Source organism: Leopardus geoffroyi, chromosome C1 (genome assembly GCF_018350155.1).
Source record: "Leopardus geoffroyi isolate Oge1 chromosome C1, O.geoffroyi_Oge1_pat1.0, whole genome shotgun sequence".
Lineage (NCBI taxonomy): Eukaryota > Metazoa > Chordata > Mammalia > Carnivora > Felidae > Leopardus > Leopardus geoffroyi.
Window position 1 is genome coordinate 178,115,198 of NC_059328.1, and position 14,227 is coordinate 178,129,424.

At 44.0% G+C, this 14,227-nt stretch overlaps 1 protein-coding gene across 1 annotated transcript in view; it reads right to left on the bottom strand.

The window, feature by feature from the left end:
* Window positions 1-2,269: 2,269 nt before the first annotated feature.
* Window positions 2,270-14,227, bottom strand: part of STAT1 (signal transducer and activator of transcription 1) — a 42,813-nt gene continuing 30,855 nt past the window's right edge. The window contains exons 19-25 of the mRNA XM_045480549.1: window positions 12,802-12,851; window positions 11,995-12,089; window positions 11,049-11,194; window positions 9,047-9,232; window positions 7,923-7,998; window positions 6,926-7,028; window positions 2,270-3,420 (exon numbers count right to left, since the gene is read on the bottom strand). Of these exons, the coding sequence (XP_045336505.1) occupies window positions 3,406-3,420; window positions 6,926-7,028; window positions 7,923-7,998; window positions 9,047-9,232; window positions 11,049-11,194; window positions 11,995-12,089; window positions 12,802-12,851 (671 nt within the window). The 3' untranslated portion in view covers window positions 2,270-3,405. The remainder of the gene's footprint in view (window positions 3,421-6,925; window positions 7,029-7,922; window positions 7,999-9,046; window positions 9,233-11,048; window positions 11,195-11,994; window positions 12,090-12,801; window positions 12,852-14,227) is intronic.

Consider the following 14,227-nt stretch of genomic DNA (forward strand, 5'->3'; position numbering starts at 1 on the left):
AACGTTTCATTTATTTTTGAGACAGAGAGAGAGCATGAACAGGGGAGGGGCAGAGAGAGAGGGAGACACAGAATCTGAAATAGGCTCCAGGCTCTGAGTTGTCAGCTGAGCCTGATGCGGGGCTTGAACTCACGGACCGTGAGATCATGACCTGAGCCGAAGTCGGATGCTTAACCAACTGAGCCACCCAGACGCCCCCCTATAAGTGCTTTAAATGCCATTTCTATGAAATTGTGCATATTTTTATATAACATTTAAGTTATCTTCAGCTTTTGGCCATGTCTGCTTCACAAAATCTTAAGTTTTCATAAGACGCTTGTACTAGAACATATGCAGTATCTCAAAACATCTTAAGTCCCAAAAAAGCAGGGTCTTAGTCTGGTTTTGTTTACCAGTGTTTCTCAAAATCTAGAATCATGCTTGGCTCATGGCAGGTGCTCACTATGTATCTGATGAACTAATAAGTGAATGAATCTTAACTAACCAAAAGAAGCCACTCAAGTATATATCCCTTACCTTGGGAATAGCATCCTAGTTCAAATAGTTGGTACCACAGTTTTCAAAGCAAATTCTAGTTTTTCCTGTTTTCCCTGGATTAGTCATATGTGAAAGGAGTACTTTGTTCATTAAGACTTAATATTCCATTCTAGGTCATGGGCAATAAATAGATTTCAGTCATTTAATGCTAAATAAATAGCTCAATCTATTTATTGCCATCTCTGAAATCTCCTCCCTTATTAGGAGAAATTTTTCCCACGTGGTACATAAAAGCTCTATGCTTAGCAAACCCTCTACAAATACATAACTATATAAGAAGTACTCTTAAAACACACAAATATCCCTAAGCCAGGATCTACATGGTGGTGACTCGTTATAACGATCAATTATATAAGAATACAAACTTCTGTTGGCTAGGCGGGGCCTTATCTACTGTAGAAATACAGTTCTCTATGTTTATTACGAAGAAACTTTATATTTCCTAGATGTAAATACTGCAGATGCAGAGATGAGAACGGTCCTATTTGTTATGATGCCAGAATTCAAGTCTCCACCACTCTTCCCTGACGACTCTTCAGATAATAGTTAAGTTTAACCTGCCACATTTATGTCTAAGTGGCGATTATGTCTTTCATCACACTATTTTTTTTCCGGCACGCGGTGCCTTTTACTTTGAGAAGGTCATGGCTTTCTAGTTTCCAACATCTTTGGAGAAAAATGGCCCCTTTTGGCGTGGGCGCAGTGACTCCTCAGGAAGAGCTAGCTCCTCCAATCCTGGGATGTGGGGCTGAGATGCGGCTTTGGAGACAAGCCAGAGTCCCACTTTACATGTATTTTTAAGTTAAAAACTTGTATCAGCAGTACCAAAATTCGTTTCAAAATAACTGCCAAATGATTCGTGCGTTTGGAGGCAGCTGTGGTCAGCAAGACTGGAGCACTTTTTTTTGTTTGCTTTTTATGGTACATGCTGCAGCTTATTCCAATAATGCCTCCTGCCTGCTGTCTTCCCCTGTCCCTTCCGCCACCGCGGTTCTGACTGTGAGCAGGCTGGGCAGGGGCAGCGCTCAGGAACGAGCTGTTATTAACCTTGCTTAAAAATAAGAACTCACACATTTTTACGTTTAATCATAAGTAGGAAACTATGAGAAAAACATCAAACCTGTACTTAATGCCAGTAACTTTTAAAATCTTTACACCGAATGCCGTTCATAAGAGACTAACAATCGAATTTCAATACTTGTTAAGAGTAAACAAAACCTCTGGGCTGGCGCAGTAAAATGAAACCGTGCCAGGTTGTTCTCCAAGGGCAAAAATATACCAAATAGTTAAATGCCAACAATTAGAAACAATACCTTTGTTAATGTGCTCTTCTGTGTTCCTTCCTCATTTCAATTTAAAAAGTCCATGCAAAGCCAGCCAGACTCATGTGGGTCTTATGTAAAAACCGAGAGGAGGAAAGCGCCATGTGCATATTGTATTAAACGCAATACGTGAACTTTGGTTTTAATTTTAAAAATAGACTTCAAGAAACTTCGTCCCCCCCCCAGAACAATATGGCATTTTCACACAACAGTGTAACTGTGGTGGTGACAGCAGGGGAAATGAGGGCCCGGCTACAAAGCCAGCAGTGTGTGAGAGTTATCTGGAGGAGCCTGTCAGACCCGCCCTGCTCAACCACTGACCTGTGTCAGTGCAGGTGAAGGAAGACGGTAAATGACAAAACACACTTCACAAAACATCAGAAAGCAGTCTAGAAAAAGCACAGGAGAGATAATGGAACCATTTGCAAATGTATTTGTCAGAGACACACATTTATCAGTGAAAAACATGCAATTCTCAATGCAGTTATACAGGACGAGTTTTCAAATGATTTGATTCTCATATTATCTCTGGTTAATTGTCAATTACTATTTTTTCTTCCAGATTTGAAAAGTTTATGCCCAAGACTAAATACCAACTAATAACAATAAAGACAAATTAACCCATTTAAGAAACATGAATTAAATTTCTGAGTTGGTCTTAACTTCAACTTTTTGCATAAAAACAGGATTTTGCCTTGAGAGAGCTGTTGTTAACAGCCTGGCTCCCTTGAATAGAAGTGGGAAGACAATTTCATTTACTAGGGACCATGATAAAGGCAGGAGACAGGCAGCTCTGGATATCAAGGTTTAAACAGAAAAAAACTACTTATGAATTTGGAAAATATATTTCCTTGTACTGATACTAGCCAGTAACATCATGCCATAACACACAGAAAAGCAAATTCTCCCAAGAGAGAGAATTTGCTTTTAGCTTTAAATGGCTAGTGTGGAAGAACACAGCTTGTATCCCTGCCTCTAGATACAGGATGGCTACCTTTGGTAAACAGTTTATGTACTTCTATTCAACTTAGCTTTGAACTATTCCATAGGTAAACCAATGGAAAGCGTCCAGCCATATTTAAAGCAGAGGGAACAAATAAGAGTTCTCCAGAATAGGAGTGTGCCAATCCTACATCAAGAAGTTCCCTATATGACCATGTGATCTATCCAACAACCTGTAACAGCTGGGCATGGACTTTGTGCACAGCATTTACTAAGTGCTACTAAGCCACCCCCCCACCTTTCCCAAAAGATTCTCATTCTAGCCCTCATGTTTTCAGTGTTATCTGGATATTTTTCATTTCTAAAACCCACTCTATGGGGAGGGCCTTTCAATTTTACCTTTCATAAGATGCATGAAGCCCTTCAGAGTAACAGACGTTTGTGAATTAGGGAAAAATCCACTTGCTATCAACAGGTTGCAGCAAATTTGTTCACCTTTGTTTCATTTCCCTAGAAACACAGGATGTGAAGGAACAGAGTAGCAGGAGGGAATCACAGATGGGAAGGAAAAATGTCGCCAGAGAAGATGAGAAAAATTCATGGTCTATACTGCATTCATCTGTGAAAAGATAAAATGTGGTTAAGTTTATTACACTGCTCTCATGAAATGCAGATTCATTTATTTAACACCCCTTGTCTGTTCTACAGTGGGGTAGCAAGCAGGAAGACACTTTAACAGCAAATAACCACCATGGAATTAGAGGGCCTTCAGCATGTGCTATCCACCCTTTTTCCTGGACTAATCGAGACCTTTTTTATCTAAGCTGATGGATTATTCCTCTGCAGCCTGCCGGCTTAATTCTGTCAGTTCGTCCAGGCCACATAAAGCTTTCTGCTGTTGTGCAAGTCTGGGGGCAGAGCAACGTGGCAAATCTGCTCGTGTAAAAACGGGTGAGGCAACACTGCGCGCTATGCCAGAGGGAGGACGGGATGTGGGGGAGGTGGTGAATCTCCTTAAAGGCCACGCAGTAGGAATGATAAATGAATGTCTTTCAGGCACACACTAGAGAAGCAGAATTATTAGGAGTCCCTTCGCCTCTTCTGGCAGTGCCGCCTGGCCAGCTGCACTGAATGGGGCCCCTGTAGGCAGTATGCTGCTCGCCCAAAGAACACCAGCCTGCCACTGACTTCCATCTCAGCTCCATGCTGGGCTCTCCCCTTAGACCAGGCGCTCTCCGCTGGGGATGACTCTGTCCTCTGGCAATGTCTGAAGACATTCATGATGGTCATGACTGGGTGTGTCACGACCCACAATTAGTGGGTAGAGGCCAGGGATGCTGCTGAACGTTCTACAACAGCCACGCCACCCAACACCAGGAAATCGTGTGGGGCCCAGAATACCGACAGAAACACAGGACTAGGGGCGCCTGGGTGGCTCAGCCGGTTAAGCATCTGACTTCGGCTCAGGTCATGATCTCATGGTTCAAGCCCCATATGGGACTCTGTGCTGACAGCTCAGAGCCCAGAGCCTGCTTTGGATTCTGTGTCTCCCTCTCTCTCCGCCCCTCCCCGACTCTTTCTCTCTCCCTCTCTCTATTCTCTCAAAAATAAACAAACGTTAAAAAAAACCCCACAAGACTAAACTGTTAAGCATAAAGGTACGCTGGGAGGAATAAATCAGGTAACATGTGCAATACCTAGTGTGGTAGATGGGAAATAGCAGATGATTAACCAATGTTCCTGTTGTACTTGTCAGCTTTGACCAGAGGCCTCTAGGAGAGTAGACTGTTTCTCATGTAGTCCCAGAGGAAAAAGTTTATTGTACAGGAAATCCAGACTAAACAAATAAGTCATCCTGCAGAAAACACTGGTGCTCTGTCTCTCTTGGACAATTTCCTCCGGAGCCTGCACCGCTCCTGTTCCTGACCATAGTCCAGAGCTGCCGCCTCCAGACGTGGCGGAAAGAGCCAGCTCTCAGAGAGGGAGCTCCATTTCGGAGCATCTGCCCTCACGCTAGGAGACGCTGAATGGAAATCGTGGCCACGGTTGAGGACAGATGATGTGAGACAAAATTTGGAGAGTAATCCAATTCTTATTTTGTCTAGCCAGTGCCATGCCCATATTATAGCTTCTTCTAGTTCTTTTGGTCTTCTAAAGATTTAGGCTGGAGGTGTGTGTGTGTGTGTGTGTGTGTGTCTGTGTGCGCGCATGTGCACGCGCATAAAATAGGTTTATTTCCCCCTACAAATGGAATGAAGGAAATCATCTGGAATGGCATGGAATGGCCATGGGGGGTCATCCAGAGACCATAAAACCATTTCCTGGCATTTATTGAGAGTATTTAAATTGCTCTGACAGTATCATTCCAAGAGCAGAGAGAAAGCAGTCACACTGCTGGCACAGAGTGGGGCAACTAATCCATCTTATTTTCTCAAGGTCAAGGGGAATAATGGTGATGACAGAGTTGGAGCTCTGACTTCCAAATCCCAAACACAGGCCTCTCACCCAAAACCTACTCAGTCCTGTGCAAACAGCTTCTCTATGGTGGATGTTTTGAATGAAACAAAGCTCTGTTTTTTCTGGGAGGCATTCCAGGAGAGTGGACAAGAGCATGCACGCTAGAGACACATCAGGTGGATTCAAATATTCATGCCATCATTCACTAGCTGTTTGATCTTAGTCAAGTTATACAGTTTTGGGGAGTGGGGTGGCTCTTTACCACACTGTAAAAGTGAGAATAACAATAACACCTAACTCGGAAGGTGGTTGTGAAGACTGAATAAGTTCCTACCTGTGGAGTGCCCGGTACACAGTAAGTGCTTAGTAAGTGTCACCTATTAATGATGGTCACGATGATAATGTAACTTGCATAGGAACAACAAAGAAGGTGCAAAAGAAGATCTGCCATTTTGTGGTGCCACCAACAGATGGTACATCCTTGGAACAGGGCTTTATACATATTGTTCCATTTCTGTGTCAGGCTCATAAGGCACTTTTTAGCAGAGTCGGGGGATACCTTCCAACAGAGGGTGCATCCTCGCACATATAAAAGGTTCATTTTACATATGCCAACAGGAACAGAAGTGACTTTTTGTCATTCTCAACAATCAGGAAGGTGTAAGAAATTACAATCCCTGAAGATTTTATCCCGTGCTTCAGGTGAGAAAAAAGGACCAAGAAAAAAGTTACATTCCAGAAACTTGACTCCAAATAGGTGCTACGGTCACACACACGCATTCCCTGAACACGTGGCTGAATGACCCTGGGCATCTGAACAGCGGCCCCTCTGCCCCGCTCTCCTTTGCCTTCCCTGACCCCCTCCCTCGTTACTGAGCACACGGTCTATGCAGGCCCCAGGTATGCAGTGATGAAGAAATGATAGCAATAACTCAGAGAGGAGTTTTTTAAAGGATTAAACACATGTTTAAAAACACACTGGAATCGCTTCATGTGGGAAAGAGCTTAAAATTAAACACCATCAGCAAAATTCCAGCCAACCGAAAAAAGGCTTTAGGAGGAAGGATTTCAGTCTGACAGGCAAACAATACTATTTGATTTACTGAAACACTCTCCCAGAGGGAGATCCTCTCTATTGTGGACAGCCCTGTTCCTATTGTGGTCATGGCACTCATAACTCTGTCACTCCTGGAACCGTCTACTCCTGGCAGGGGCGAGCCGTACAGATTAGCTCTCAAGTGTGAAGCAGGTGAAGCCGTTTCATCGCTGCTGGTGAGGCGTCTGTCATTATCATAGCCACCAAGGGCCAGTCCTCTCCCTTAAGAAAAACGGCACTTCTTACGGTTTCTTACCAGAGAAGTCATAGCTCCTTAATATATGAAGAACTTTACAAGGACAACTTGGAAGGGCAGAAGGGGAACTTTTAAATATCTGAGATGCCATTTGGTTCTCGGAAGGGCAGAGAGCACCGGGAACAAGGCTCCCGGGGACCACGTGGCCCGTGTAAGCACACCAGGCTCCGACGCGTCACGCGGATCTAGAAAGCGCCCTGGCTGGCAGAGGCTCCTTCCAGCATGCAGCGGACAAGCCGGGGGTCTGCGGGCGCCCTCCCAGCCTCACAGAGCACGCGGTCCGCGAGCGCGGAGAACACCCTCGCGGGTACTCACCATAGTGTCGAATTCTACAGGACCCACTATCCGAGACACCTCGTCAAACTCCTCAGGAGACATGGGGAGAAGATTGTCTGTGGTCTGAAGTCGAGAAGGATGACTAAAACGGGGAGAAAGGAGAAGGAGATGTTAACGTCTAGAGGCACACTGGGACACCTCGTCCTCGGCCTGCGACGGAATCATCACTGGACACTTTCAGTTCAGCTGAGTGCATACACTCGGACGGTACGTCGGGAAAAGCACGGATCACGGGAGGTTCGCGTCCCCAGCCCAGCCCCTTGGGAAACGTACGGGACTCTAGAGATGTGAGTGGGAAATAGCCAGACTGGACCCTGTGCCGCTTCTGCCTGGTTGGACCTGTGTGGGAGCGTGTGCGGGGTGTCACCCTGAGAGGATGATGCCTCGGGGCGGCCAGTGGCCCCAGAGGCACCAGAGAAATGTCTGGGGAGTCCCTCATCCCTACCTTGAGGTTTGTATGCAGATAAAGCTGCTCCAGAGTGTTTTTACATGAAGGCTACATCCATTCACCCCAAGACAGTGCTGCAGGCCAAATAACTGACAATGACTTTTCCAAATTTTTTTCTACCTTTTACAAAATGAAACAACAAAATAAAAGCAAGCGGAAAAAGTGTATCTCAATCATCACTTTGGCCTTTCCTCAATTGAAAAAAACTACTTTCCCACTCTGATCAATTTTTGTTCATTTTATTTATACTTTTTCAAAGTATCAGTTTGGAGGGAATTTATAAACCTTAAAAACAACCTTGGGTGGTTTTCTTTTCTTTTCTTTTTTTGTTTGTTTATAAAGGCAGTTTAATTCTGATAGGCAGTGACACCGGGATCTCTATTTAGGATCTTTCCAACAAGTCCGACCGTGGCGGCAGCAGCAGCAATTACAACGAAAAAGCAAAGTACAAGCATCTTCACCAGGCCCCAGCCAGGAGCAGGGCTGGATTGAGGTGTTTAAACATGGTACTCTTCTGTGTTCACTTACACTTCAGACACAGAAATCAATTCAGTCTTGATGTATCCAGTTCCTTTAGGGCCATCAAGTTCCATTGGTTCTGGAGCTGGAAGCAAACACATCGGGTACAGCTTTCCGTTAGCAGACCTCACACAACAACAGATGGTCAACATTCTTTCATGAAAGTTTTACCATTTTTCTTGACAGTCAGGTTAGAGTGCCGTAACTTTAAGGGGTTGTGACTTCCCTGCCTGAGTCACCTGAAATCCTGGGGGGAATCTAGGAGCAAGTCAAAGGGAAGGGAGGGGAGCTCGGTACAGAAGTCAAGCTGAGAGGTTTCTCCTTCCCAGGCTTGACATCCCGCAGGAGTTGGGATGTCAGACGTGTGAAGTTCTGTCTGGTGTTCTGGTCCTGGCCTGGCTGGTGTGATACACACAGCTGTCAAGGTGAAGCTGGGGGCGTCTTCTTCCCAAAGCAATTGCGCTAATATTGAGATGCCGGCTTCTAAAATGTAATAAAATTTGTTGGCGTGTTCCAAACCAGATCAGTCTAACTTGAACGTTCTGAAATGCAATTCAGTGAAGATGGAGAAGCAGGTGACCTGTGTTCTAAGCCTAGGTGTGCTCTTAACAATAATCACTAGAAATAATACGATCTAATAGATTAACTGGATTACCTTGAATGAACTGTTTTCCCTCTCCTGGGCCTTAGTTCCCTAATTTTACAGGAACAGGCTGGTAATAAACGAGTTGGCCATGGTGTTCCTGCCATTCACCTCTTTCCATGTAGAAAAGGTAACAGTGTAACAAATACACAAGACCAAAATGGACTTTTTCGACACCTCTTAAAATAAGACGTTATTTGTTCATTTCTTACTATCCGTATCAGACCAAATAACATGTTTCAACTATGCTGGGTTTATACCATCTTTGGAAAGCCTGCTTGCAGCGATTCAAGTTCTGGGTTAATGACAGGGCGTGGGTGAAGTCTATACAGGCACCGTGTACTTACAGGAAGGTAAGAGCAGTGTGTGTTATTAAACCCTGTCTCTAGCAAACCTTTGGATTAACAATAAAATGAGAACATAGGCACCAGGAATGACTGAACTGTGCTATTGCTCATCAGGGCAATGATTACACGCTTTCCCCACATACCTTCCTTTGGCCTGGAGTAGTATTTCCCAAAGGCATGGTCCTTATCAATATTTGGATACAGATACTTCAGGGGATTCTCTGGAATATTTTCAGCAGCCATGACTTTGTAATTGCGAATAATATCAGGGAAAGTAACAGCAGAAAGTTCTTTCTTCGTGTAGGGTTCCACTGCATGGAAGTAAGGTTCTGAAAAGAAGAGCTCAGTGAGTCCCACGGACTATCCCAAAACACTAGAGGAGAGAAACAACACATTGCAGAGTTTGTGGATGTGAGTGAACCTGGTTAGAACTAAGCACAGTAGAGGATTTACAATACAGTACGCCCCTCTACTTCTAAATTATAATCCTTTCTTAGAAACAGGAAAAATAAAGGCAGCCATTTACTTGCTAGTAATGCAACAACACTGCATTTGTCATCATTTGCTGCAACTTGTAAACCTGGCAAGGAGAGGATTATTAAACATCTTTAGCAGCCTGAATCTTTCATGATGCATCCAACCACAGGCAGAAAAATAAATACTAATTTGGCCACCTTGGCTCAAGTCACAGAGTAAGTTAATAAAAAACAATTTCACTTTCTGGTTTTTTTTCTTTTCAGACTGGAAAATGAAATTTTTTATTGAAATAAATGATGCCAATACGTGGAAAACAATTTTTTAAACAAATAAAAAAAAGACCCTATTTACTACTTTTTCTTCTAATCCTTACTGTAATAAACCAGTTTAATTCACTCGTGGACTTATTCGCAGACTTCGTTTGAATCCTGCTTCCTAACTGATCCAGAAGCTCGCTTCTGGGTGCACACATTCCAGGGGCTGCTGGTCAGGTGCTATGGGGACTCTGTTCTACAACTTCAGACTACGCAGGCACCCTAAAGCTCGCTAGCTGGTGCTGGCCTGCTTAGGCTTTCTGGTTGCCAAGGATGTCCTCCTCCATGCCTGCTTTGCTAGTTCCATCCCTCAGTCAGCTGAGGAAAGGCACTACCTGCAGACAAGGTGAAAAGGCAGCTTCTAACGTCTACTGCCTACACTGTGCCCTAACCCCAGCTTTCCTGTATTTTTATTTGGAGAAAAAAAAAAAAAAAAAAAACCAGAACAAGAAAAGTATCCCATCTTGTTGCATCCTTCCACCGAAAGCAGAAGAGTCATTGGAACAAATCAGTTTCTCCTCCAGTCCCTCAAATACAGCAAACTATAAGCAACTGAGAAAAGGAACCATTTTGTCTCTGTCATTCTCCATCTCTGGTGTTCAGCCTCCTCCCCAGAAACCTGTTCCATAATGCGAAGGTGTTCGGGGCCTTTTAGCCACAGAAACCCAAGGCAGAGCAAAGACGAACTTGCACTTGCTCTGTTTGAAGGCAGAGTGGAGGGCTGTACCCCAGTCCCCAGGACCCCTCACAGAGCTTGCCTGCAGGTGTGCTCCCACATGGGATCCCCCACAGCGAGTCTGGAAGCATGTGCCTGTACAAAGTGGGTTTCCTCCCAAAACTGGTTGCCAGCCATGCTGACTCACATCCTTCATCTACCGATAACAACTCTGACGAAAAGAGAAGAACCTGGCCCAGTCTTTTATTTATTATTTAAAAAAAAAATGTTTATTCATTTTTGACAGAGAGCAAGCAGGGGAGGGGCAGAGAGAGAGGGAGACACAGAATCCAAAGCAGGCTCCAGGCTGGGAGCTGTTAGCACAGAGCCCAATGCAGGACTCGAACTCACTAGCTACGAGATCATGACCTGAGCCGAAGTCGGACACTTAACCGACTGAGCCACCCAGGCACTCCTGGCCTTGTCTTTTAAAAACCATCATTTCCACAGTACGACCCAGGTAGTGAATCACAAATATTCAAGGCAATGTATTAAATCCTATCTGGGAGGCTCAGTTGGGGGTAAGTGTAGGATCTGTAATTTTATGTCAAAAGCTCATTATTTGTACAAGTTGATTTGCAGCGATGAGGAAGGACTTTCACGCGCATGGTGCTAATGGAGGCACAGGCCCTCACTTACCCCCTCCGTTCTGGGACCGCTCCACCCACGTGAACGTGATGGCCCCTTCCCGGCAGCTCTCACTGAACCGCAGCAGGAACGTCCCTGGCTGCTGATCCTTCAGCAGGGCACGCTCTCGCTCCTTGCTGATAAAGCCCACGATACACCTGGGTGTGCAAACAGATTGAGGAAGTACTCTGAAATTCAGCCAGGTTTTGAATTTTCATGCCAACTTACAAGTGAACTAGATTACTGAAACTTGACAAAAGAACATAGGATAAAAATGTGTATTTTAGATGTTTTAAACCCTATTTAATTGACACTTGGGGATGTATTTCACTTAGATACTTGTATGCTTAAGTCTAAAAAAATCATTAACAGTGCCAATAGGATACTACAGATGATCAATAAATATTTGCTGGATTAATGAGCCTTTTATGTTTATCTGATGACCTTTTTTTCACTTGATGATTTTTACAGGCCATGAAAATGTCTGAATTTCTGCATCTTATATACTGGAAAGAAAAATTCAAACAATATATTTCTATGTTCTAGCACTTCTGACCAAGTTAAAGCCTTTGTTGAAGCATCAACTGATCCTGGAATAAGTTAGATAAAAACAACTCACCAAGTTAAAAAAGTTTTTCTTCTTTCCTAAGGGCAATATAGTACATAGGTACTTAAGAAATTTTGTTAAATGAGTGAACGCATGAATGGCACTAAAACGTTTTTAATTAAATGTTAAAAATACATATGCATAATACTATGCACATGCAGAAGTTTAATCTGATGAGGTTCCACTATCATGAAGCCCTGAAGGGACGGCCTGGAAGCATCCATTTCTGTGAGATGCACACCAGTCTTGTCAAATAATGAGGTCTGTCCAGGTCAGGCCTGTCTCAGCCTTACAGTAAGGAAGTGTGTGCTAAAAATAGGTTTCAAAAATAAATCTATCCGTGGCCCTTACCCATCATTCCAGAGAGAGAGCAGGTGTTTTTTAATGAGTTCAAGGATGCTTTCAATCCAAAGCCAGAAAGGAAAATTTTTGTCATTTATATTTTCCTGCAAGTGTACAAACGCACACATTAGGAACAAGGAAATTCAAAATAGTGACTTACCAGGCCTCTTCCCACCATCAGATTGGATTTTAATTTGCAAAGCCTGCCCAGCTGCCAAAACGAACGCTGTCCCCTCCAGAGCCGCCCCTCCCCTTATCAGCTTGCAGACACCAGGCTATTTCCTGGGCCAGGCTCTGCTTCCCTCTCTAAACTGCAGCGAACCAGCCAGGGAATGACCTCCAGGGTGAACGCAGAACAAAAGCTGCCCTCGTACTAGTAAAATGCAGTAGCCTGAGCTTGTCAGCACCGTCTGGTGACCCCCATGGGGTCTGATTATTCCCTCCAACTGGTCCCTCTGCTTGAGCAGGGTTGGGGAAACTCATCTGGCCCATCAGGCTGTGCAATCCAGCACAGAGCACACATTTCTCATGAACGGGGCTAAAATGCTGCCAGGCAAGGTATCCGTGTGTGTAAACACAAGACTCATTTCAGATATGAAAGAATGTTATCACACACACAGGCCCTTCCTGTCCGACACACACTTGGAGACTGACCTTCTCCACTGAAGGAAAGTAAACAACTTGCCCAAGGGGTTCCATGGGCCAGAGACAAACATGCCAAAATAAGCACACAGTTAAATCACTACCACAGCAAAAACTACAAGAACCTCAACAGGGAGCGAGCACTCAGAGAGGGTACGACCCAAGGGCACCCACCTTACAGAACCTCGTCCACGGAATGAGACCATCGGGGCCAGCATTAGGACCTAGCCAAATAAAAATAAGCTGTTTCAGGAAACAAAACACTGATTCTGAAGCTTTGGTTACACTGATAGCTCTTATATTTCCTTTCAAAGAAAAGAGCCAACACCCCAAAGAGGAAGACTGTATGTACGTGGTTGATATTCTCAGACACATTAATGCTAATCAACTATGCTTTCTGGAGAAGCCTCAGTCATCCCTCTCAGTGCAGTATCCTCTCCCACTGCCTCCTCCTTCCTCAGCAGGCTCCTCTCCCAGTGGTCCTCCAGAGCTCGCTCAAATCTTGATCACCCCTAGGTGATCTATTTAACTGACACTTGGCTTTTCAAGCTTATCTTGGATATCATTTGGCACTTCTCTTGGCCCTCCTCCGGATGGGACATGGACTCGGGAGGGTGACGCAAATCAAAAGTCAAGGGAGAGAAATGAGGGGAAAGGAAGCCTAGAGGTTGCCAGCTACATGAATTAAAGCAGCCAAGGCTGTACAAGGTGGTGAACCCATCACCTCTCTTTGCAGAGAACCACAAATAAGCCTTTATAGGCAGAAATGATATGTCTTAATTCACACCAAATAAGGAAATGGAGCAATGTAATTTCTTACATCTTCTTAAATAGTGTAAGACCCCACTGTGACAGTTACATGGCCACGAGAAGGCACTGCTGAGACCTACGTAGTTAGGAAGTCTACTGGTATTTGCAATACACACAATTCTCCTGTACAGAAAGCAAATCTGGAAAAAAAGCTGCCTATGGATTTTTAAAGAAATAGTTCAGATAGTCCCATTCATCCAAGATTTGACCTTGAGACTAGCAGGTCTCGGATCGCCTTATGTGGAAGACTAATAAATTCATGATATTAGCTCCTGAAAGGGAATTTTCTATCATGGCTGGATCCTGCCAATCACGCAAAACTGCTGCTCAAGGATTTCATCCTGATGTGGACAGTGTCTCCATGTACCTGGGCCACCTGAGGCAAGAGTCTTGGGTGTATGCTATGCGGTGGGTGGCCCCAGGACCTTATTATTCTTACCATGCTGCGTACTTGGCTTTTTTTCTCCCCAAGGTTAATAAGACTTCATCTTTCTTATCAAGGAACTTCTTTTAGCCACAACTAATGTATTTTACGTAATTCAAAAATATTTCCCTTAGGAAACCTGCTCAGAAATGTTAATATTAGATAATCATGAAATGATTCATTTAAGTCTTTTATCAGATCTATACGTCCTTCCAAGGTGAGCTATAGTTCTCATTTAGCTATAATAAGCTGCAGCTGGAAAAGCCCACACATTTTTTTTTTTTTGACACTCTTCTATCTTGAACAAAATAGACAGCAAAGAGGGAAAAAGAACAAATTGAGATATTTTTATAAATTTCAATTTTT